The 23,646-nt window shown below is 40.7% G+C and overlaps 1 protein-coding gene and 1 long non-coding RNA gene across 2 annotated transcripts; one reads left to right on the forward strand and one right to left on the reverse strand.

Moving 5' to 3' along the window:
* Positions 1-1,603: 1,603 nt before the first annotated feature.
* Positions 1,604-23,187, reverse strand: LOC131921396 (zinc finger protein 728-like). The gene is made up of 4 exons (XM_059276086.1): positions 23,014-23,187; positions 14,489-14,615; positions 13,223-13,318; positions 1,604-6,960 (listed from the first exon to the last, which is right to left on the reverse strand). The coding sequence occupies exons 1-4, from the start codon at positions 23,017-23,019 to the stop codon at positions 5,858-5,860; spliced, it is 1,332 nt and encodes a 443-aa protein (XP_059132069.1). The 5' UTR covers positions 23,020-23,187; the 3' UTR covers positions 1,604-5,857.
* On the forward strand, positions 2,779-12,592 carry LOC131921398 (uncharacterized). Its single transcript, XR_009381995.1, has 4 exons — positions 2,779-2,862; positions 3,683-3,777; positions 7,374-7,528; positions 12,309-12,592. It is a non-coding gene; the product is annotated as an uncharacterized LOC131921398 (long non-coding RNA).
* Positions 23,188-23,646: the final 459 nt, after the last annotated feature.

A 23,646-nucleotide genomic window follows, 5' to 3' on the forward strand; every position in this document is an offset into this window, starting at 1 on the left:
CAAAGCCATAGGAAAGCATCTGCAACCAAGATTTCCTTAGAGTGACCCCAGAAATCAGTGCAGGTTTATATGGCTGCTGCTCACTAGGCAGCCAGGTGACCACATGGAGTCAAATCTTTGGTCACGTCTTGGAGCCTATGTGCCTGCTGGAGACAGATACAAACTTCAGATGCAGTGCAGTCTGTGGTTAGAGCCACAGACCCAAAGTAGCTTCCATGACCACCATAGCATAGACTATGAGTGCTGCAGTGACAGCTGGAACCTCACAAGTCAGCACCTCACACCCATCATGATCTCACATCACTGGAACCAGGGCCCACGTCCCTGCACTGTCCCCACTGTTTCAGTCCTGGGCTATGCTCAGGGAACCTCACACCTTAACATAGAGATATTTGTACCTCTTGTTTATTGCTTGTAAATTCTCAATTTTAAAGAACCTGAATCAATGTACATGTCCATGAACATATCAATAGAAAATAAGTTGGGTAAAGGCTTTATCATTTTGGAGGACAGGATGGGAGGGTGGGGGAGGCACGGAGTAGGGCAGTGGGAGGAGGGATAAGAGGGGGATCTGTGCTTGGTTTTTGAAATGAATAAAAAAATTTTAATAAAAAAACATAAATTGCTAAATATAAATGTATATGTTTATTATACACACAGAAAGAGGATGATACTATTTAACTCTATAAATGGAGAATCACAAAATTTACAGAAAAATCGATGGACATGTAATGTATGTAAGTTGAGATCACACAGTCATATGAAGAAATACACTGCTTGTTCTCCCTGATATGGTTAGTATAGACAGTAATATATGTATATATGTGAAGAAATGTATATGTGGGTATACTAAGTAGAAAAGAGAATAAGCATTAAATATTAGGGGATGAGGAAGATTTAAAGCAGGTAATGAACATGGGTTGTCAAAAAGAACATAAGATAACTGATTTTCAATTTCCAACTCTGTTGTGGATTTTAGTTTTCAGGGTGTATAAGTGCATAAAATACATTCAGTGAAGACAGTGAAAAATCCAATGTGAATGCCTCAAAGAGTTTGTTCTGAGTGTACCTCCTAACTGCACAGAAGTTCATGATCTGTGTAGTGTAACAGGCTATCTCTCGGGCCACCAACCAGCTCCCAAATCATAACATGGAGACTTACTAGTTATAAATGCTTGGCCTTAGCTTAGGCTCATTTCTTGCTAGCTCTTATAACTTAACCTGTTTCTTTTCATGTACGTTTTGCTTCGCAGCTCTTTACCCATTTTTCTGTGTATCTTGCTTTCCTGCTGTCTCCACGGCTGTCTGGAAGCTGCCTGACTTCTGGCCCCGGGGTGTTCCCCTCTTCTTTGTTCTCTTCTCCTTTTCCTCCATCTTAGATTTCTCTTCTTATTTATACTCCCTGCCTGTGAGTCTCACCTATCCCTCTACTACCTAGGAATTGGCCATTCAGCTTTTTATTAGACCAATCAGGTGCCTTAGACAGGCAAGGTGAAACAAATGCAACACATTTTTACATGGTTAACAAGGAAGCAGAAACAAATGTAACACACCTTTACTCAGTTAAAGTAAGAGTCCACACCAGAAGCAGATCTTTGCCTAGTTAAAATAACATTCCACAACACTGTAGTTTTCAGGTATTGTTAATTTTCATATATGAATACTTTTTACTTTCAAAATAATGGGGTTTAAAATTAAAGAGAGAAATGAGAAATACTAGCTGAGATTATGAGTCCCTGCTGTACTATTTAATCCTGAGATTGTAGGTTTCTGCTATAGTATTTACTCCTGAGTGTGTCTGTCTCTGCTATTCCGTCTACTCCTAAGTGTGTGAGCCTTTGCTGTATTATTAACTCCTGTGCATGTCTCTGCTAAACTATTTACTCCTGACAGTGTGTCTTTGTTATATTTCTCACATGAACTCGTACCTTGAGAAGCTTTCCCCACAGACTGTAACTCTAAAACATCATTCTCTTGTAGAACAAATGTATATCCATTAAAGTAATTTCCATTCATAAGGAAATCTCCCTCTGTGTTCTGAAGAAATTAATAACTAGGTCTCCAGAGACTCCAAGCAGGAAGAAAACATTGACTCACATACACATAGCAAACCTGACTCTTGTTCAAGGTGTATTGCTGACTACATCTTAGGCATTTTAAAAAACAGAACCTTCCCACACAGCAGCCTTTCTTTGTTATTATCTATGATGAAAATTAAAGCTGGAAGCATAGACTATCTTTGCCATGCAATCTAGAGGGTTATTCATTTGTTTTCTCTAATGAGCATATGGCATTTACATGTTAATAAGCTTCTTAGAATAATACAATGATAGAAGGTATGTGATGTGTTGTAACTTTCTATCCACCAAGTTCATTTGACAGTTACATTCCTTCCCTAACTTTCATAATGACAAATAACTGTGACCACTATGGATGGAGAAGGGAGATAAGGGAAGGTGGTGAGGCCACTGTTCATCATCACTCTGTTGTACTCTGTGGGGTGGCTACCCACCAACCCCACAGTTCCCCAGAGTTTTCTTGAGTGAAAGCAGAAAGAAATATTAAATAGAAGGATTTAGAGTGTAGAGATAAACAGATACAAAATATAGGATAGCCTCAAGAAGGTCTGGAACCTATTTCAATGGGCCAGGATCATCTCTGCCCTAGGGTATTTATAGAGACGCCAAGGGGTAGAGCAAAAGACCTCCTCCCCCAGCACAGCCAAGTGCAGACCATCTCAGACACCTGCACTGAGGCCGTAGTCCTAATCATCCTCTCTATGCAGAGCTGCTGGGTAAAGCCATGAGGAACCTGGAAATGGGCTCCCACAGTGCTCATGGCAAAGCCAAGTGAAGATACAAGGTGAGTCTGGCTGTATCTCATCTCTGCAAAGCGATCCCTGTCTCTTTCCTGAGGTTACATTGATATAGGGCTCTTTTTTTATTAATTAATTCATTTATTTTTCTATTATCAACTTGATACAGTATAAAATTTTATCTTAATAGTGAAATGTTTCATTGAGGCTTGCTCAGTAATTGAGTAAAACCAAAACTTATTATAAGCTACAGTCATCAAACAATCAGACTGCAACCCATAGAATCATGGAGGCTATATAGACCGGGGGAGGGTAGGATATAGGGCTCTTTAGTCCTCACATCTGAGCCCTTCTATGAGTCCACTCACTTGATTTCTCATGATGCCTTCCCAGTAAGATGCTGACCCTCTGTAAACTTTATGACAGCCAGATTCATGTGCTATAATCACTGCTAAAACAGGTCAAGTTTGGACATATCCCAAACCAACAAGGTTTAAAATGATATTTAGAGAGAATTTAATACATGAATGTTAAATGTTTTTGAGGTGGTATTGTGTTCACCAAAATATTGTGCACCCTAATAAACTTATCTGGAGTCAGAGACAGAACAGCCACAATATTAAACATAGAGGATAGGCAGTGGTAGCACACGCCTTTAATCCTAGCATTCCAGAGGCAGAAATCCATGTGTTCAAGGATACAGCCAAGCATGGTGACTCACGCCTTTAATCCCAGAAAGCGAGCCGTTAATCCCAGGGAGTGATGGTAGAAAGCAGAAAGGTATATAAGGTGTGAGGACCAGAAACTAGAAGCATTTGGCTGGTTAAGCATTTGGCTGGTTAAGCATTTGGCTGGTTAAGCTTTCAGGCTTTGGAGCAGCACAGTTCAGCTGAGATTTATTTGGGATGAGGACTGAGAGGCTTCCAGTCTGAGGAAACAAGATCAGCTGAGAAGTTGGCCAGGTGAGGTTAGCTGTGGCTTGTTCTGTCTCTCTGATCTTCCAGTATTCACCCCAATACCTGGCTGAGGTTTGATTTTATTAATAAGAACCTTCTAAGATTCCTGCTACATGTTTTATTCAAATCTACACATTCCTTCACCTATTGCTTCTTACCCTTACTTAAAAACACTTTACTCTCCCACCTTGGTGGGCTTTTTATTTACTATTTCTTCATTCCCCTTAGTGCTCCCTCCATGTGTAGGGGTGTAGGACAGTTGACTAGAACCTGGAAGCCTATCAGATTGACTGTCTCTCTTAGGAGCCATCAATTGTCAGTAGCTCCTCCACAGTATGAGTGACATACAGTGAGGCCCTTATGCAACCATGCTTATTGTATGGTGGGGTTTAGCCTGTGTAAGTGTTCTCCAGGAAATAATAGCCACAGTGTGCTCAAGCATGAAATGGTACTAACTTTTCTAGCAATGTTTCACTGTTCTATAATTTTTTAAAGATTCATTTTTTATGTATACAGTGTTCTGTCTGTCTATCTGCATGCCAGAAGAGGGCACCATATCTCATTATAGATGGTGGTGAGACACCACATGGTTACTGGGAATTGAACTGGGGACCTCTGGAAGAGCAGTCAGTGCTCTTAATCTCTGAGCCAACTCCAGCCTCTAGACATGTTTTAACATTCCTACTGTCTCACTGCACACATCTACTATATCTGCCTCTGACATTGTTTCTAACTCTTTTCCCTCAGTATTCTCTGACTTTTGGCTTTAGATGTGTGTACGGGACCTCTTTTAAAATGTGTGACATGTATGACACTTTTAGATTTAGGTCCTCCACAGGCTAATATTCTCTACACTTTGACCAATGTGTGTTTTTGTATTATTCTCCATCTACTACACAATTAATATTTTCTGGTGGGTGTTGAGAGATGCCTGACTCTGGGATAAGATGAGAACTTGGGTTCCTGACTCTGTGGGATAAAGATGAGAATGTGGGATCCCGACTCTCTGAAATAAAGATGAGAACTAGAGTTCATTTAGTTATTATCTACTTATTACAATAACAGCATTAAATTTTCCCCAGGGCTTACCACCTAGCCAGGCAAAAATATATATGTATATCACCAAATTAATGTCACATTAGTTACTGTTTGTGGATAAGCTTTAAATCCAATCAGAAAGTGATTGGTTGCTCTCATAACTTTCCTGCCATTATTGCTCTATGGGCACTGTTGTTTTTTATCTGAGGCACAGCAGCTGCACCTGATGCCATCTCTGCCTCAGCTGATGATTTTATCTCTTCAGCTGTAGCTGCTGCCTTGCTGCTGAGGCCTTAGACTGGAAGAGCCTTCCTGTAGTTTTAACTAAGTCATTATCCTTTTATTTTACCAATAAGAACTCAGGAGCCAGATACTGCGTGAAAACCTGCTAGCTCAGAGAGACAGAGATTCTTACACACCAAGGGGAGATATTACAGGAGCTTGGATGACTCCACTGGGAAAAACAACAGTAACTATGCCACATCCCAGATCTCAGACTCCAGGCACCCAATGGACAAAGTTAGGGCATGGTAAAGGTTTCAGAGAATATTTATAGTTATAGAAGAAAGAGATTCATTAATCAAGGCATGTTTCAAACATATTGCTTGAACAAACTGTTGGATGTTACAGCAAAGAGAAATCTCTACTCTTCTCTGATGATATGCTTAGCATTTTTGCTATTGGAAGTTAGATGTTCATGTTAATATTCAAAATAATTAACTTAATATTCTCTATTACAGATTCATTTGAGTTGGATAAGATGAGAATTGTTAGTAAAGATTTTACCACACTTCACACACTCATGGAGTTTGTAGTCAGAATGAATCATTTGATGTGTTTTAAGGGTTGAAGTAAAGTTTTTAAGACATTTGTAGGATTTCTCTCCCCTATGAACTATATCATGTGTTGAGAAAGGATATAAAGATTAACAAAGTCTTTGTCACATTTCCCACAATTTTAGGGATTATCTTTAGAATGAATTTCTTTTTCTTTTTTATGTTGTCTAAGAGATGAAGATGAAAAGAACCATCTCATACTCTTCACACTTTTAGGGTTTCTCTTCTGTATGAACTCTCTTGTGTCTCTTAAGGCCTGAGTGATACCAAAAGGCTTTGTGACATTCTTCACACTTAAAGGGTTTCTCTCCTGTATGAACTCTCTTGTGTCTTCTAAAGCCTGAGTGATAATGAAAGGCTTTGCCACATTCTTCACACTTGTATAGTTTTTCTCCAGTATGAAGTGTTTGATGTTCCTGAAGATCCCTAGAACAGGAATATCGTTTGCCACATTGTACACAGGTATAAGGATTGACTTCAGAATGGATAATTTGATGTCCTCTAAGTGATAAATATGAGTAAAAACATCTGCCACACTCTTCACACTTGTAAGGGTTGTCTTCAAAGTGAATTATTTGATGTCGTCTAAGGGATGAAGCTGAGCAAACACATTTGCCACACTTTTCACACTTGTATGGTTTCTCTCCCGTATGAAATACCTTGTGGTTCTTAAGTCCTGAGTGGTAAAGAAAGGTTTTGTTACATTCCTCACACTTGTATGGTCTCTTTCCGTTATGAATTGTACGATGTTTCTGAAGGGTTGCATAATGGGAAAACCTTTTGCCACACTCCTCACACTTGCAGAAATTGTCTTTGGAGTGAACTATTTGATGTTGTTTAAGGTATGAAAGTGAGTAAAAACATTTGCCACACTCTTCACACTTGCATGGTTTCTCTTCAGAATGGATTCTTTGATGATGCTTCAGGAATGAAGGATCATAAAAAGCTTTGCCACATTTTTCACACTTGTAGGGTTTCTCTCCAGAATGGATTCTTTGATGTTGCTTCAGCATTGAAGGATAATAAAATAATTTGCCACATTCTTCACACTTATAGGTTTTTTCATCAGTATGGTTTTTCTGGTGTATAAAAAGTGATGCGTGAGTATTGAAGGTCTTATGACATTCTATACACATGTAGGACTTTTCTCCAGTATGAAGTCTCTTGTGTATGGAAAGTGCTTTATGAGAACTTAGGCCCTTACCACATTCTTCACACTTGTAGGGTTTCTCCCTTGTATGAATTCTCTGGCGTTGCATAATTAGTGAGTTACAGTCAATGGCTTTGTAAATGTTATAATCATTGGGTTTTGTTCCTGTTGAGCAAAAGTTGAGATATGAACAAAGGCTAGGAAATATTCCTCATACTTACAATGCTTATCTTTTTAAAAGGAAACATTTACTCATATATATTGAAGCATATCAAAACCTATAGGCACTAAGAATAAATGGTAAAATATTGTAGGTAGAAATAACCGAAACTTCTCCTAGAATAAGGGCATGACCAAAAAGAACCTAGGCATAATGGCATATTTATTCAAAGTTTAATACCTAAGGAAGTTGTAAGGGCATTTTACTAAGAGAAATAAACCCATTAAACAATAGAGATGTTATATGGCCAGACAACCCTAAAATTATAAAGTAACCAAGCTGTGAAAAAGAGAAAGGTAATTGTGACTGTATGGATTTGAGCCATTGTTTAAATAGAACATTTTTATCCTCTACACAGAGTATTATTTTGGAAGGTACAAAAGATATGCTGCACAAGAAGTAGATGGTCCACAAAAAGATTAAATTTATAACTGAAAAATTTAGAATGGTATGTTTTACATTGATGAGAAAAAAAAATAAAACAGAATCCCCCAGCTCTGACTGGACCAAGAGGTGAGTGACTCTTCTCCCTGCTGGACAGTCCTATCTCTAGCACCTAGGCTCTGCAGCACAACTTTTGCCCACCCCCCTCATCCCCATCCATTGCTGCCCCAGTTGCCTGCCAGCAGGGAAGACCCAGGCAAGCACATCTCCCCACCAACACCCCCCATCAGACCCTGTATTCTACAACATCACTCCCTCCCACAAACCCAGCCATCTCCCTTCAACCTCATTGACTCCCTGAGACACAGAATCCACCAGCTCTGATTGGACCAAGAGGTGAGTGACTCTTCTCCCAGTCAGAAAGTTCTGTCTCTAGGACCTAGGCCCCAGGGAACAACCATGACTCCACCCCCAACCCCACTCATTGCAGGCCACTAGGGAAGACTCCAGTGGGCAGATCTCCCTACCTATATCCCCCAGGGGACTCGGCAATCTACAAGAACAACTCCCTCCCCCCAAACTCACCCATCTCCCTGTGACCTCAGCAGCTCCCTGAGACACAGAATCTACCAGCTTGATTGCACCAAGAGTTCTGATTGGACCAAGAGTGGCCCCCTGAGACACAGACACAGCCAGCACAGATTGGATCAAGAGCAGTTCCTTCAGACACAGACACCTCTTGCACCAACTGGAGGAGGAGACTGGTAGACACCAGTGCAAGAATACAGCATAAAGAGCCATATGGCACCACCAGAACCTAGTGGTTCTACAACAGCAAGACCTGAACCTCACAACATTGAAGAAGCAGAAGGAAAGAACCTTAAAAATAATTTTGTGAAGGTGATACAGGCCTTTAAAGAGGAAATGAAAAATTCCCTTAAAGAAATTGAGGAAAAGGCAAACAAAAAATTAGAAGAAATCAATAAATCCCTTAAAGAAAGCCAAGAAAACCAAGAAAAAGCAATCAAACAGGTGAAGGTTAACAGTTCAAGACTTGAACATTGAAATAGAGGCAATAAACAAAACACAAACCAAGGCAATGCTGGAAGTGGAAAATTGGGTAAATGAACAGGAACTACAGACGCAAGCATAACCAACAGAATGCCAGAGATGGAAGAGAGAATCTCTGGTGTTGAAGATATGGTAGAGGAAATAGATTCATCAGTAAAAGAAAACATTAAAGCCAAAAAAGTTATAACACAAAACGTCCAGGAAATCTGGGACACCATGAAAAGACCAAACCTAAGAATAGGAGGGATAGAAGAAGGAGAAGAATACCAGCTCAAATGCACAGAAAATATATTTAACAAAATCATACAAGAAAATTTTCCTAACCTAAAGAAGGAAATGCCTATGAAGATACAATAAGCCTACAGAACACCAAATAGACTGGACCCTCCCCCCCCAAAAAAAAAATCCCCTCACCACATAATAATCAAACCACTAAACATACAGAATAAATACAGAAAAAAAATAAGAATATTAAGAGCAGCAAAGGAAAAAGGCCAAGTGACTTATACAGGCAGACACATCAGAATAACACCCAGCTTTTCAATGGAGACTCTGAAAGTCAAAAGGTCCTGGACAGATGTAATGCAGACATTAAGATCACAGATGCCAGCCCAGACTACTATACCATGCAAAAATTTCAATCACCAAAGACAGAGTACACCAGATACTCTAAGGCAAAACCAGATTTAAACAATACTTATCCACAAATCCAGCCTTACAGAAAGCACTAGAAGGAAAATTCCAACCTAAGGAAGTTAGATGCACCCATGAAAATACAGGCAATAGATAATCCCACAGCAGCAAATCCCAAAGAAGGGAAATACCATCAAAAAATAACAGGAATTAAAAATCACTGGTCATTAATATCCCTTAATATCAATAGACTCAATTTTCCTATAAAAAAACACAGGCTAACAGAATGGATACAAAAACAGGATCCATCCTTCTGCTGCATACCAGAAACACAGCTCAAATTCAAAGACAGACACTACTTCAGAGTAAAAGGCTGGGAAAAGTCTTTCCAATCAAATGGTCTTAAGAAGCAAGCTGGTGTAGCTCTTGTAATGTCTAACCAAATAGACTTCAAACTAAAATCAATCAAAAGAGATTGGGAAGAACATTACATGTTCATCACAGGAGAAATCCATCAAGATGAAGGCTCAATTCTGAACATATATGGCCCAGATACAAGGGCACCAATATATTTAAGAGAAACATTACTAAAGCTTAATTTGCACATCAAAGCCCACACACTACTAGTGGGAGACTTCAACACCCTACTCTCACAAATGAACAGATCTACCAGACAGAAACTTAACTGAGAAATAAGGGAACTAACAGTTGTTATGAGTCAAATGAACTTATAGACATCTATAGAACATTCCACCCAAACAAAAAACAATATATTTTCTTCTCAGCACCCCATGGAACCTTCTCTAAAATTTACCACATACTCAGGAACAAAGCAAATCTCAACAGATATAAAAAAATGGAGTAACCTCCTATATTTTATTGGACCACCATGGCTTAAAGTTAGAATTCAACAACAACATAATTTACATAAAGTCTATAAATAATCTGTTTATGTATTTTCAGAACAAGGAGACACACCGATAAAAATGAATGGTCCAGATGATCAGACATCTCAGTGAACCTCTATTGCAGTTTGCTTAGAATTCTGAATCAAAAACAGTTTCAAGGCTGCTGGCTGAGATGATCCAGCGTTACAGACTACTCCAGCCAAGACCTAACAATTATCCTGATTTTCTCAATGTTTCCCCAAAGATACCAGTGCCCACAGACAACAGGAAGTAGTCCAAAGAACAACACCCACATTTCCAAAATATGGGTTATGGATGTTTATTATCATTTAAGGGGGACTGGTTACAAGATGTGATTGGTCTTAGTGGGAAAAAAAGTCTAAATGAAAGAGTTAAATTCAAAGATCTCTTCTAAAGGAAAGAACCTGATATGATATAGAAATGATAAGATAAAAGGGTAGATTATTGAATCTACTTTAAGCCAAAAGACAAGCATTAATCTCAAAATATTTTACATTGGTATGAATTTTAGTTTATTGATACAAATTGAAAGTTAATTTTTTATACTATATGTACGTTTCTACTCTTGTTTGGGTTATTGTGTTTATGCAGCTCATTTAAAAATGTAATGTATAATTAAAAATACAGGTTAGTAGTTAGTCATCTATAATAATCAAACTTATAGTCATGTTAGGTATATTTTCAAGGTCATAAACAGATGTATTTGGATAGACAGACCATCTTCAAACACTTCAAAGACCTACAGTATATGTCATTTAAGATGTTTTAATAACATAGGTTTTCTAGACAGAAAAACATGTCTGTTCCTAACAGCACCAATTTACTTCAAAGAAGATGATGGACATTGAGGAAACTCCATATGGAGTTTACTTTCTTTATGGCAAAAGCTACCCTTTTGGACAAATGAATTGCCCTTGCCCCAATTGCTGACAGTATACTGTCCAAACTAGGCCAGCAGGACATAAAGAAAGTGACTGCCAACCTTTGCCAAGACAAGGTAGCACAGCCCTTCAAAACTCCCTGCTTCTCAAAACTGTCTGTCAGATATTCTAGGCCTGTAGGCCAAAAATAAATGCCCCAACATTACAGAAAAACTTTGAGTGACTGTCCAAGCAGATGTCCCTGTCATTAGGCAACACTTCACCCTTCTAGAGTCTTTGATTGAGTTAAAAACTAAATAATTAGACTTAAAATTTTCCTTAGTTATGATAAAAGGTAAATTAGATATAAAACTTTTTTGACTCACAAAGATAAGATAGATAATAAAATATTTTCTCTAAATTTGCCAAATACAAATGGACTGGACATTGTAACTGTAATCCTTACTTGAAAACTGTTATTGTTATACATAGTTTTACTATGTTAAAATTAAAATCCCCTTTAATTAGACCAAAAGGGGGAAATGCTGTTGAATAATCCTTCTGCACATTGTGAAGATGTTAATAAAACACTCATTGTTAATAAAAAGCTGATTGGCCCATGGCTTGGCAGGATCTTCAGGGCAGAGAGAATGATGGGAAGTGGAAGGGGAGAGTCAGAGGAGTCACCAGGATGCAGAGGAGACAGAAATAAATAGGCCATATGAAGAAAAGGTGCCACCACATGGCAGAATATAAATAAGACATATGAGTTAATTTCAAATGTAAGAGCTAGTTATTAATAAGCCTAAGCAATCAGCTGAGCATTTATAATTAATATTAAGTCTCTGAGTTGTTATTGGGAATGGCTGGTGGACAGAGCTGATCATGGTCCTGACCAAAAAAAAAAAAAAAAAAACCACCTGCACTCCTAAGCCATGCTCCCATTACAAATCTGGGGGTAAATGAAAATATACAGTTGGAGGAAGTCTGAGAATCAACAGAGGACCTGGAGAAGAAGGGACTACAAGATCTCTTCATCCCATTGGACTCATGGTAATAATAGCCATAATGCTTGCTATAGGACTAGCCACAGTGGCTATCCTGACTGGATCTGAAACAAAGCATGTTACTAGCTCTGATGTATCTGGGAACATCAGATTTATGTATAAAAGTTTCTAATTTCTCTAACAAGTTGTGACTGGGACTATGTCCAAATAACAGTTAGACCTAATATACCAAAAAATATATTAACTTGAAAAAACAAAAAAAAAACTTCAAAAAACCATGGAGCCTTACAACACAGTGAAAGAGAGGCATGAGAGAGAGGCACACAATCACTGTACCCAGAACTAGTTTCATGGGCATCCCTGAATCAAGTGTAAGTCCCTGTAACTCATCCTGTCCTTGTCTTCCTAGGTCTGATGGTCAGGCCCTGCTGAACCTACTGGTGGTAAAAGTATTGAAAAAAACCAAACAGCTTCTAATGGCCGAATCCATCCCCTTCTACACTATTAATGCTCTGACTCTTCCCTAAGATCAGTGGGGAACAAACTATCCAAAGTGACTCAGATTGTCTGAGTTTTCTCCAACTGCTCCCTACCCCCAAATTGTTCTATTCAACAGAACTGTTGAGCCTTCTGCCCCTCCTGCTTCTCTGCGATGGAATTGTTGGTCTGGCTTAATAAACCCAATCATGCTCACTTTGGTACAGAGATCTTTCTGGCAAAATCTACCCTTAACCTCTGCTAATAAATAACTCTTAGTCTGACCAGCACTGAGTTCTCTTTCTCTGAGTCTTATACTACAAAAAAAGAATCAACAAAAAGAAAAACCTTGGAAGTCACTTTAAATAGAAGCATAGCAACTGAGTAGTAGTTGCAGAATCACAAAGCTTAAGAGAGTTAAGCTGGGAGCCCACTGCCTACAGTGGGACACTTTACACAGCCTTGATCCAGGAGGGAAGGGCATGGACCTACCTGAACGGAGTGTATCAGGCTCTGCTGACTCCCCACAGGAGGCCTTACCTTGGAGGAGGTGGGAACGGGAGTTGGTATGAGGGGAAAGGCTGGAGAATGGGAGGAGGGAGGTGAGGGGAATCTGTGGCTGGTATGTAAAATGAATAGGAAATTTCTTAGTAAAGAAGAAAAGAAATAAAAAACAGACTTAAACCATCATAAACTTCTCAGAGATGAGCTTTGACAACAAAGACATGAAGGAGAGACCTAAAGAATGATTCCCACAGTGTCATGTTCCAGGGTAATGGAAAAGCTTGCCTTTCTGTGGGATATTTGGACCTCAACTCCTCCCCCAAACCCTTCATTCCTACACACCGGGCTGCATGTTGGCTGCTGCTTGTCTCTTCACATCTGAAGATTCTTGTCTTTGCTCCAAAAGTGTCACGAGGTGTGGCTTAGACACAGCAAGACCTGTTTGTAGAAAAAGGGAACAAGATAGTTTGTGTGTTCTTTTACTTGGAATTGACATGCGCCTTCCAGTACATGGCTTATAAGGAAAGAGATGATGAAATAAATGATTGCAGACAATCAGTTCCTTAAATGTTTTCTGACAGAATCACTACACTACATAAAGGAATTTACAACATCTAGATTCTGAGTTTCATTTAAAGGAAAAAAAAACATTAAAACTGAATAGAGAGGGCTGGAGAGATGGCTCAGAGGTTAAGAGCACTGGCTGTTCTTCCAGAGGTCCTGAGTTCAATTCCCAGCAACCACATGGTGGCTCACAACCATCTACAATGAGATATGGTGCCCTCTTCTGTCCTGCAGGCTGAACATTCACTGTATATATGATAAATAAATAAAATTTAAAAAAAAAAAAAAACTGAATAGAGAAACACTTTAATTAACAAGTGTACTTGAGGTCTCATGCCATCGAATTTCTAAGAGTCCCACTAGAGTGAAGGAAACATATGTCCAACACAGAAATGTTAAACACAAAAAGAGAAAAACAGTGTAATGATATTTTTTTTTAATTTTAATTTTATATACACATTAGTGTTTTACCTGCACTTTTGTCTTATGTGGATAAATGTTAATCAAGTTAATCTTTATTAATAAAGAAAAGGAAGTAAGATATTGCGAGAAAAACCTGCAAGATCAGACAAGCAGAGGAGCAGACACAGTTACTTCCTACATATTCTGTTCCTTGATCCAAAAGGGCTCAAATCCTGTCTCAGTCCCGACTTATCACTTCTGGTCCATCTTTATATAAGCCTCTGAGCCTCTATGACCAGCTAGTAGTTAGCATCACCCTCTGACTCCAAGCAAGCTTTATTTGTCAGAACACAATCAAAATAGAACATATGAGGGTGTGAGATCTTGGGATTACAGTTAGTTGTAAGCTGCCACATGCATGCTGGAAATTGAACCCCAATCCTCTACAAGAGCAGTCAACGCTCTTAACAACTGAGCCATCTCACCAGTCCTGAAATGATTTTTAATAGAGCAATCCCCCTGATTTTTCTGAAAACAAAGGATATGAAAATGACTGTTGAAATTCTCCCATGAGATACCATACAAAGTGAGGAAGCTACAGTTGATGGTGAAATAAGAATTCACTATGGATGAGAGCCTCACCAAGGAACACAAGGTGGCTGTAATTCTCCAACATCACATCCTTGTACAAATTCCACTGAACAGGCTCCAGGCATTCCCTCTCTTCTGCAGAGAACTCAATGGCCACATCCCAGAAGGACAGCATTTCCTGGAATAAAGATCAATGAATGATACCACACTTTAATGTAATTAAAACCATGAATAATGTAATATAAATACCAAGATGCATTGGGCTGGATGTTCTCCTGTCAACTTGACACTAGTTAGGGTCATTTCAGAAGAAAGAAACATAATTAAGAAAAGGCCTCCCTAGGACTGTCCTGTAGCCAAGCCTAATGGGCATTTTCTTAATTACCGATTGATATGACATAGCACAGCCCATTATGGGTGGTACTTGTCCTGGGCAGGCAGTTTATATGGTGTAGGAAAGCAGGTTGGACAAGTCAGTAAGCAGTGTTCTTCTGTGGCCTCTGCTCCAGTTCTTGCCTCAGCTTCCTGCCTTGACTTCCCTTGGTGATGGACAGTTACCTGAAGTTGTAGTCTAAAATAAACCCTTTCTTCTCCAAACTGTCTATAATCGTGGTCTTTATCACAGCAAGAGAAACCCTAACACAGGCATCATGTGCTTGTGGACACAAATCTAGATTTTGCCCAGGATGATAGAGAGCTGGAAATGTTTCTTAAATAGGTGAGTAATATGACTGAAGTGGTCACATGATCTCACACTGAACCCATCTTCAAGTAAAGACAAGGTAAAACATCCAATAAGCCAAGTTGCACATGATCTATTTAAGACAGAAATGTAGAATGAACACACACATGGAACATGCATTTAGTGCCATATGCTACTATACACCACACATACACACATTTCTCACAGGAGGAAGTCATGGTGGGGGAGAAGGAATTTCTCAACAGTTGATAAGCACAATCACGAATGTGAAGTGAAATGAAAATACAGAGTCTGATGCAGCAGCTCGGGCTGTCATCTGGGTTTCAGGATTTCTACAGATTTACTAATGGTGCAAATGATGGTGACAAGGGACATGAGAAGGAGCAGGCAGGGGAGGAACTCAGACTGAATGTCATTTAAGTATCCGATCATGTGAGAAAACAGGCAAGTACAGGACTAACAACGCTGTTGAGAATTTAATATAGAATACACATCACTTGACCTTTTTGTCGTTTTTCCCTTGCTATCTTTTCTCTGACAGGTGTTGATTGAGGTGTTTGCGGTATTCCTAGAGCATGTTTTGCACATGTGACACCTGTGCATCTCTGTGCTGAAGCTGAGAAATATAATTGCTCCTGCTATTTTTTATTTCAAATTTTTCTAATTTTAAAATTTATGTTTTTCATATTTTATTGAGTAAAGTCCCAGAATGACCTATCGGAAAAGTCACAAATTAATTTTTCTTTGTATCAATACAGGGAATAACAGGTACTTATATAGTAATGAGGTATTTTGTAATAATTTCATGGTTAACCTTTGGATCCTCTTTCTCAGTTATGGTATGGTCCTTAAACACTATCTTCCGGGCTTCTGAAATGTACCCTACATAATGCTTACAGACACCCAGCACTCGGGACAACAGTACTGGGGGCTTCTCCCTCCTATCACACTGTCCCAGAGCATTCACTGTTCAGGAAGTGTAGCTGACATTTTTCTTTGGGACACAAACCAGCTCCCAAGTAATGACATGGAAACTTCTTATTAATGAAAGCTTGGCCTTTAGCTTATGCTTGTCCCACTAGCTCTTATAACTTCATTTAGCCTGTTTCTATTCATCTACGTTTTGCCTTTGGGCCTTTACTTTTCTTTCATTCTGTATGTCCTGCTTTCCTGTTTCCTCTGAGTCTGGCTGGCCCCTGGCAACTCCCTCTGTCTCTGTCTCCTACATTTCTCCTCTTACTCTTTGCCCTGAAGTCCTACCTCTACCTCCTGCATAGCTATTGCCCATCTAGGTTTTATTAGAGGAATCAGGTACCTTAGGCAGGCAAGGTAAACAAATGCAACACATCTTCACACAGTTAAAGAAATATTCTGTATACAAATGCAAAACCTCTTTGCAATGTTCAACTAATACTCCACAACAAGGAAGGAAGTCCCTAAGTGTTGGCTTCCTGAGGTCACTGGTCAATAGAAAAATCATTGCATCTCCAACTTCTGTCCGTTATGATTCTGTATGTTTAACATAGCTCTATCTTATATGAGTTTCAATTCATTACATTTAACATACTGAGATCATGTGTTATTTACCTTTATCTGCCTGAAATAACTTCCAGTTTCACCGATATTGTCACAATTGGCGAGATTGTATTTTTTCTCTGAAAAGTTACTGAATTAAAATATAAGTATGTCATTTCCCCTCTAACTTCTCACTGCAACTTCTCTCATGTCCCCCTATAGTCCATTTCAAATATGAAGCTTATTCTTCTCTAATTATTATTGTTTTACACACAGAGAGCATATATACATAACTATATAAACATGAACGGCTGATTCTGTTTAGTGTTCCCTTGTGTAAGTTTTGAGGACTGACCACTTGTTAGTGGATGAACAGTGAGTGCTCTCATCCTGGAAACACTAATTCTCCCTCTCTCAGCAGTTCTCAGGTGCCTACACTTGGATGCTTACCCAGCAGACTGCCCCCTGCAGGGGATCTTGTGCCACTGTCATTGTTCAGGGCTTGTTCAGGCAGCCATGTTGTTGGGATATCATGGGTGCAGCTTCCCTTCACTTTCTAGAAGGCACAACCTCACAGCAGACTTCCTGGACCCCTGGCTCTCATAATCAATATGACCTCTGTGCAGAGATATTCCCTGAGCCTTATGTGCAGGAATGTGGTGCAGGGTATCTTTTGGGTCACAGCACCACAAGACAATAGATTTATGCATTTTGTAAGTTTTAGTTTCTGGAATGTTCTCTGTGCTCCAGAAAGAAGCACCTTTGATGAGCAATGACAGCTACACTCAGTGTGGGTCTAAGGAGAAGTACTTGGAGTGCAGTTATGGATTATGACAGTTTAGTGGCATTAGTGTGTTCTCCTCTACGATTTAAGACCTAACAAGTCATCAGAGGCAGCTCCAAGCATTATGTAGGTCTCCTGTCCCCTCTAAGTCCCTTTGACAGCTGCTGCTAAGGCCAAGTTGTGAGAGGCACTGTGGCACCTTTAGAGATATCATGCCATACTGGCCATTGTTTTGGTTCATGAACATAACAACTAAGCAGGACTATTTATTGTTTCTCTCCCTTGGAACTTGCAAAGCATCTTCCAGAACTAAGGAAACTTACCTTTAGGCAGGAAACCTTCAGGTCAGATCGAGCTTTAATCCCCTGAGTCTTGTGTCAGCATTGTGAGGAGGGAGTAGCTATTGTCACAAGACCTTTAGTACAGCAGAAACATATACTCTGTAAAGAGTGACCACACAAATAATGTCCTTAAATAAAGGGCAGAGTTAATTAGCAACTGGGACAACACATCTCCAGGTCACCACCTAACTGAAGAAAATCGGTGACTAGAACACCCAGTAATTTCTCAAAGAAAAAAAACAAGTGAACTATGTGAAAGCTTCTTCGTAGCTAGTAGAGCATGTTGTTACCTTCACAAGGAAGGGGAAAAAACCTCGGATATGACTCTTCTTATTTATATGATCACCAAGAGCAGGGAAAAATAGTCACTGTGGAGAATGGAAAGAGCCCTGAGCACAGTGAAGATGGAAACATACTTCTGTAAGAGAAATATTGTAGGTCCCCAATGGAGAACTAACTGCAAGGATCACTGTCTGTGTTGCCCAGCACTGTCTACTACCATTCCATGAGGAAGCATCTACTGTCTTTAGGCCAATCTCTTATGAGATGCTGTCAGTGGAGGGCAGTGCACCTGTAAACTGGATAGCATTTAGTAGGAATTTTATCCAGTAAAACTAATGGCAACCATTTCAAGAGAATGTGAGCCTGGCAAAATTCACTTTCTATGAAGAAGAAATGCAAATAATGTCTGGTCTGAGGTGGGCAAAGTGTCGTTCATTAAAAATTGCTAACATTCTCTGTGGTGGTATTGTGTTCCCCAACATATTGTGCTCGCTAATAAATTTATCTGGGGTCAGAGACAGAACACTAGATACAAAGGCTAGAAAATGGTGTCACTCACACCATTAATCCTAGCATTCCAGAGGTAGAAATCCCTCTGGATCTCTGTGAGTTCAAGGCCACACTGGAAACAGCCAGGCATGGTGACACATGCCTTTAATCCCAAGAAGTGAGCCTTTAATCCCAGGGAGTGATGGCAAAACAGAAAGATATATAAGGCGTGAAGACCAGAAACTAGAAGCTTTTGGCTGGTTAAGCTTTCAGGCTTTGGAGCAACACAGTTCAGCTGAGATTCATTCTGGATGAGGACTCAGAGGCTTCCAGTCTGAAGAAACAGGACCAGCTGAGGAACTGGCGAGGTGAGGTAGCTGTGGCTTGTTCTGCTTCTCTGATCTTCCAGCATTCACCCCAATACCAGGCCCTGAATTTGTTTTATTAATAAGACTTTTTAAGATTCATGCTACAATTCTCACCATAATTTTGAGGCAGAAATCTGTAGTCCGCTTGAATAGAGACTGACCTAGAGTCAAGCCTAGAATAACAGAATGGACAGAGTAGATACATTAGGAACTCCTGCATCTCCTGTCAGTATTCCTCAGAGATACCTTTTCAGAGAAAACTGAAGACTAGCAGAAGATGTGGTGGGAAGTCCAAGCCAGATGCAAAGAGAGAATGGGATTCCTGATCAGGTTCCTAACAGTAGTGACCCTCCATTCAGAGCAGCCTATGTCCTGGTCAACGGACATAGTGTTTAAAATACACACTATACACACCATCAAGTACCAACTCCTAGGTCTCCATCCAGGCTCTATACTTGCATATGTGTGGCATGACTCATTAATATTTGCTATTAATTAAGCCAACATGTCTTGCAATTATATGATTCAGAAAGTAGAATAAACCATGAAAAATATGGGAGACCAATTGTAGTATCTCCTTTGGAAACAGGAATTACATAATAATAATATAAATTTCACAATATTATCTGCTGTGGATGATTGTTTGATAAATAAAACACGGATTGGCCAGTAGCTAGGCAGGAAGTATAGGCAGGACTAACAGAGAGGAGAGAGGAAAGGACAGGAAGGCAGAGGGGGGAGACACCAGCCTGCCATCAAGGGAGCATCATGTAAAGGCAGCAGGTAAAGCCATGGAACACATGGTGACATATAGATGAACAGAAATGGGCTGAGTATAAGAGTAAGAGCTAGACAATGGTAGGCCTGAGCTAATGGCCGAGCAGTTTAAATTATATAAGGGTCGGTGTGTTTATTTTATAAGTGGGCTCCAGGACTGGCGGGGTTTGGCGGGAGCTGGAGAGAAACTCTCTAGCTACAATTATCCCAAGCTTGGCATTTTACATTAGATTTCTAGATGGATGTATGGATTTTAATAGTCCACCTATTTCTTCTAAGTCTCCTTGAAGGACCAGTAAGTGGATCGTAGCCAATAGTTTTGGGACATGTGCTCTCATACATCTGATTTCATATAGATAACGCAAAGAAGAGAACTGTGGGATGACTCCTTCCTAACAGGCTTGAGGGCCAGCCGGCCCAAACAAGTGAAAAAGAAACTTTCTGAGAGTCAACCTATGTCTGCCTAAGGACCTTAGCAACAGCAGCTGAAACATGATCTGGAGATGACCTGGACCAATGAGAGGCAGCCATGCCACACCAGCAGATGCATATTCATCAGACTTCCCCCCAGGGTAGGGTGGAGGGTATATAAGGTTTACCTCTTCCTGAATAAACTGAGCTTGTTTGGACATCCTCCCAGAGTCTGTGTGGTTTGACTCTGAGCCTACTTGGCCCCCTCCCCCAAAGGGAACAACAGCACAGGACCCTGCCACAGAGAACAATGGAATGCAGATTTTCAAGAAGGTGGGCATGCATTCACACACACCTTATAACTCAAAATATGTTCCTGTGTTTAATAATGACTACGAAGGACACTATGACATGCACCAATATAACCAAAAATGACAATGTAATGAAAATCTGTGCACCACAGGTTTACTCCTTGCATGTGTTTGACCCTGTTCAAATCTTATGCACTAACTCTCCATGGACTCTATATAATCATATAGTTTGATCAACAGGAACTGAATGTCCTCACCCAGCACACCTCCCCTCCAGAGTTTTCCAGATATGACATGTCTAACACAGCAAGGCTCATGCATGAGTTGTAAACACAAGGAACTCCCTCCCTCACACTGACATTAGAATGCAATGAAAGGAGCCTGGGAGGAAAGAGACAGGACTGCTCAACAAGGGGAACTGGACTGGACCTGTGAAGAGCAGGAACCAGCATGAGCACTTTGCTTTACTGGTTGGATATGGCAGTGCCCATGTGAAGGACAGGGAGGAAGTGGTTTTGTCCTGGCTCACTGTAAGAAGCATCTGCACACAGTGGAACCTCTGGTGTAAGGACAGGGGAAGGCATCCCAGCTGCAGCTGCAGGAAAAGACCCAGGAATGTAACCACAGCAGCCACATCAGTCAAGAACTGCAGAATGGAAATGAAGAAATAATGGAGTCTCAGATTAGATATGAAAGGAGCAAACTGGAAGAAGTCAGTGAAACCAGGAGAAATCAGCATCAGGTCATGACAGTGACAAACAGAGATTAATATCCAAAAAGAATGAACAATCACTACATATAGGGAGGAATATTTAAGCCAGGCAAAGAGGAATTCTTCCTCACAGAGTAAATGAGAGCAAGTACATAATCACCAAATTTTAATACCTATAACAAAAGCATGATAATGAAAAAAGTTTAAATTATACATGGAATGTGTGAACAGACGTTAACCACAAGTAGTTCTTAAGTCAGTAAAGTGCTGATTGCATGGATTTGTCACGGCACTTACTGTAAGAAACATGAAATGAACATAGAAAGTATTTCTCATGACCTTGAAGCATGTCTAAATGTTTTCTGACTTACTCTGGCTTTGAATTTGCTATAAAGCAGAGGATGACCAGAGGTCCTGCCTCCCCGTCACAAATGCAGAGATGACATGGATGTGCCATCAGTAGACCTGACAGGACCAAGCATGTGCTATAACAGGCTGCCCAGTCTCCTCTCAGAGATCAGGCCTCAATTTCAGTTTCCCGAGACTTGAGCAAGCAGGTTCTGAGAGGGTCATGAACAAAAGACAATTAATCACTGATGCCCCTGCCAGCAAGGACAGGGAGATAGGACGCACTTGAATCAGGTCCCACAGTCAGTTCTTGCTAGGCCAGCCAACCTCCATGTCTGCTAAAGGACAAAGCTTGGGACTTGTCCAGGCCTCTCCAAAAATGGGTAACTGTAACCCCTAACTAATCCTAGCCAATAAAAAGTTACTAACATGATGGCCACTCACACAAACCAATCCTGAGTTTGTTCCTATGTAGTTTGTAGACCCCAAGACCACCTTGCTTTTGCATTGGATTTGGTCTCTTGGTGGTATTTGGGGGATTCTGAGTACAACAGACTGAAGTTTCTTTTCTATCACAGGTCTGTTTATTGTCACATGAATACACACAGTCTGTGAGTTCTTCCTCACCCTGCTGAATTGACAAAAAAGCCTGGCACTGGAACCCAAGGCCATGAGTTTTTCATCTGTTCCTAGACATCCTGCTTATGGACTAGCTCAACACTTCAAGACAAGATCAAGACCTGTTGACACAACAACCACTGTAGTCCACCCTATAGAAGAGATGGAAGACCTTTCAAAGTTAAGAAAACACAGCCCTTAAGGTGAGGCCTGGAGTCAGCTTCTCCAGTTCCTTTTTTCCTGCAGACAGTCCCTTTGTGTGTGTGGGTGTTTGTGTGTTCTCTCAGCCCCAGTCAAAGCTTTTCTATAGCAGCTGATTCTGGCAGATCTGACGGCTGCTTCCAGAATTTCCCACCTGAGACCTTGGTTTCGCCTCAAAATTTTCCTCTTACTTATTTAACTGGCAGAGACAATGAGCACGATCAAAACCTCAAGACCATTACACTAGGCCGTCTACAGAGTTCAGGAAGGACCAGACCCCGTTTGCTCTACAGATTCTGAGAAATCTGACAGCGTCCATGTGAGAACGGTTCAGCTAGAGAAGCATGCTTCCTCACCAAAGCTGCTCACTGAGCTCCCAGCTCCACCTCAGGAGCATGCAGTCAGCTGACCATCATTAGTTTGCAATCCTGGACTTTGCACTATCACCTACTCCGCGCTACCAGGCAGCTCTCCTGTCCAGAAGCCCAAGGTGGACTCGGGCTGCAGGGGACATCCTAAGGAAACTGTCACTCAAGGCACAGTCCCTATCGCCCTCTCCCCAGCCCTGACCTGCAACCTCACGTGACCCCGTCAGTTCAGCACAGCACCTCCAAGGCAGCTTCTTCCGCCCTCCCACCCAGCCCAGTTCCTCTTTCTCCAAGACGGACCACTGAACCCCGCACAGTGCCTCAGGCTGCGCTGCACCCTGGACCAACCTCCATGTCAGAGACGCAACAGGAATGCACAGCAGGTCAGAACTCTAGCCGAACTTTGAAGAAGAAGCACGTGTGTCGACACAGAAAGCCTGATTGGGATTTCCTGGATGGCTCCCCGTGATGTCACAGTGCCACATACTACATTTCCCAGAAGTCTAGGCGAAAGAATTCCCGGAACCCATGCATGGAGTTTCCTCCTCTTGTGGATTTGTGTCTGGCTCCCTGCAGTGAAGTATGGGAGGAAGAAGCAGAGAGAGCAGGACCGCTCTGGGAAGTGAGGCTGGTGTTCACCTCCAGATCCACAGCATGAGATGTATTAGTGTGAGTGGAGCCTTTGACAAACATGTTAGCCTTGCAAGTTTTCTGGTCCATATGTTGTGATTTTAATGTTACCTGAGCATTGCTTGTATCTTCCCACTCCCATGCCCTTGTGTTTGCTCCACAAATATCACTTAACAGTAGTGACCACCACCCCCCATTCAAAACTGCCAATGTACTGATTAAATGACCTAGTGCTTAAAACACATCATCAAGTAGCAACTCCTAGATCTCTATCTTGGCTCTTTACCCAATAAATGTGGCATGCAGCAATCATTAATTCTTTTGGTTTAAACTTACCACATTTTGAAATAC

This window comes from Peromyscus eremicus, chromosome 11, assembly GCF_949786415.1.
Source record: "Peromyscus eremicus chromosome 11, PerEre_H2_v1, whole genome shotgun sequence".
Classification (NCBI taxonomy): domain Eukaryota; kingdom Metazoa; phylum Chordata; class Mammalia; order Rodentia; family Cricetidae; genus Peromyscus; species Peromyscus eremicus.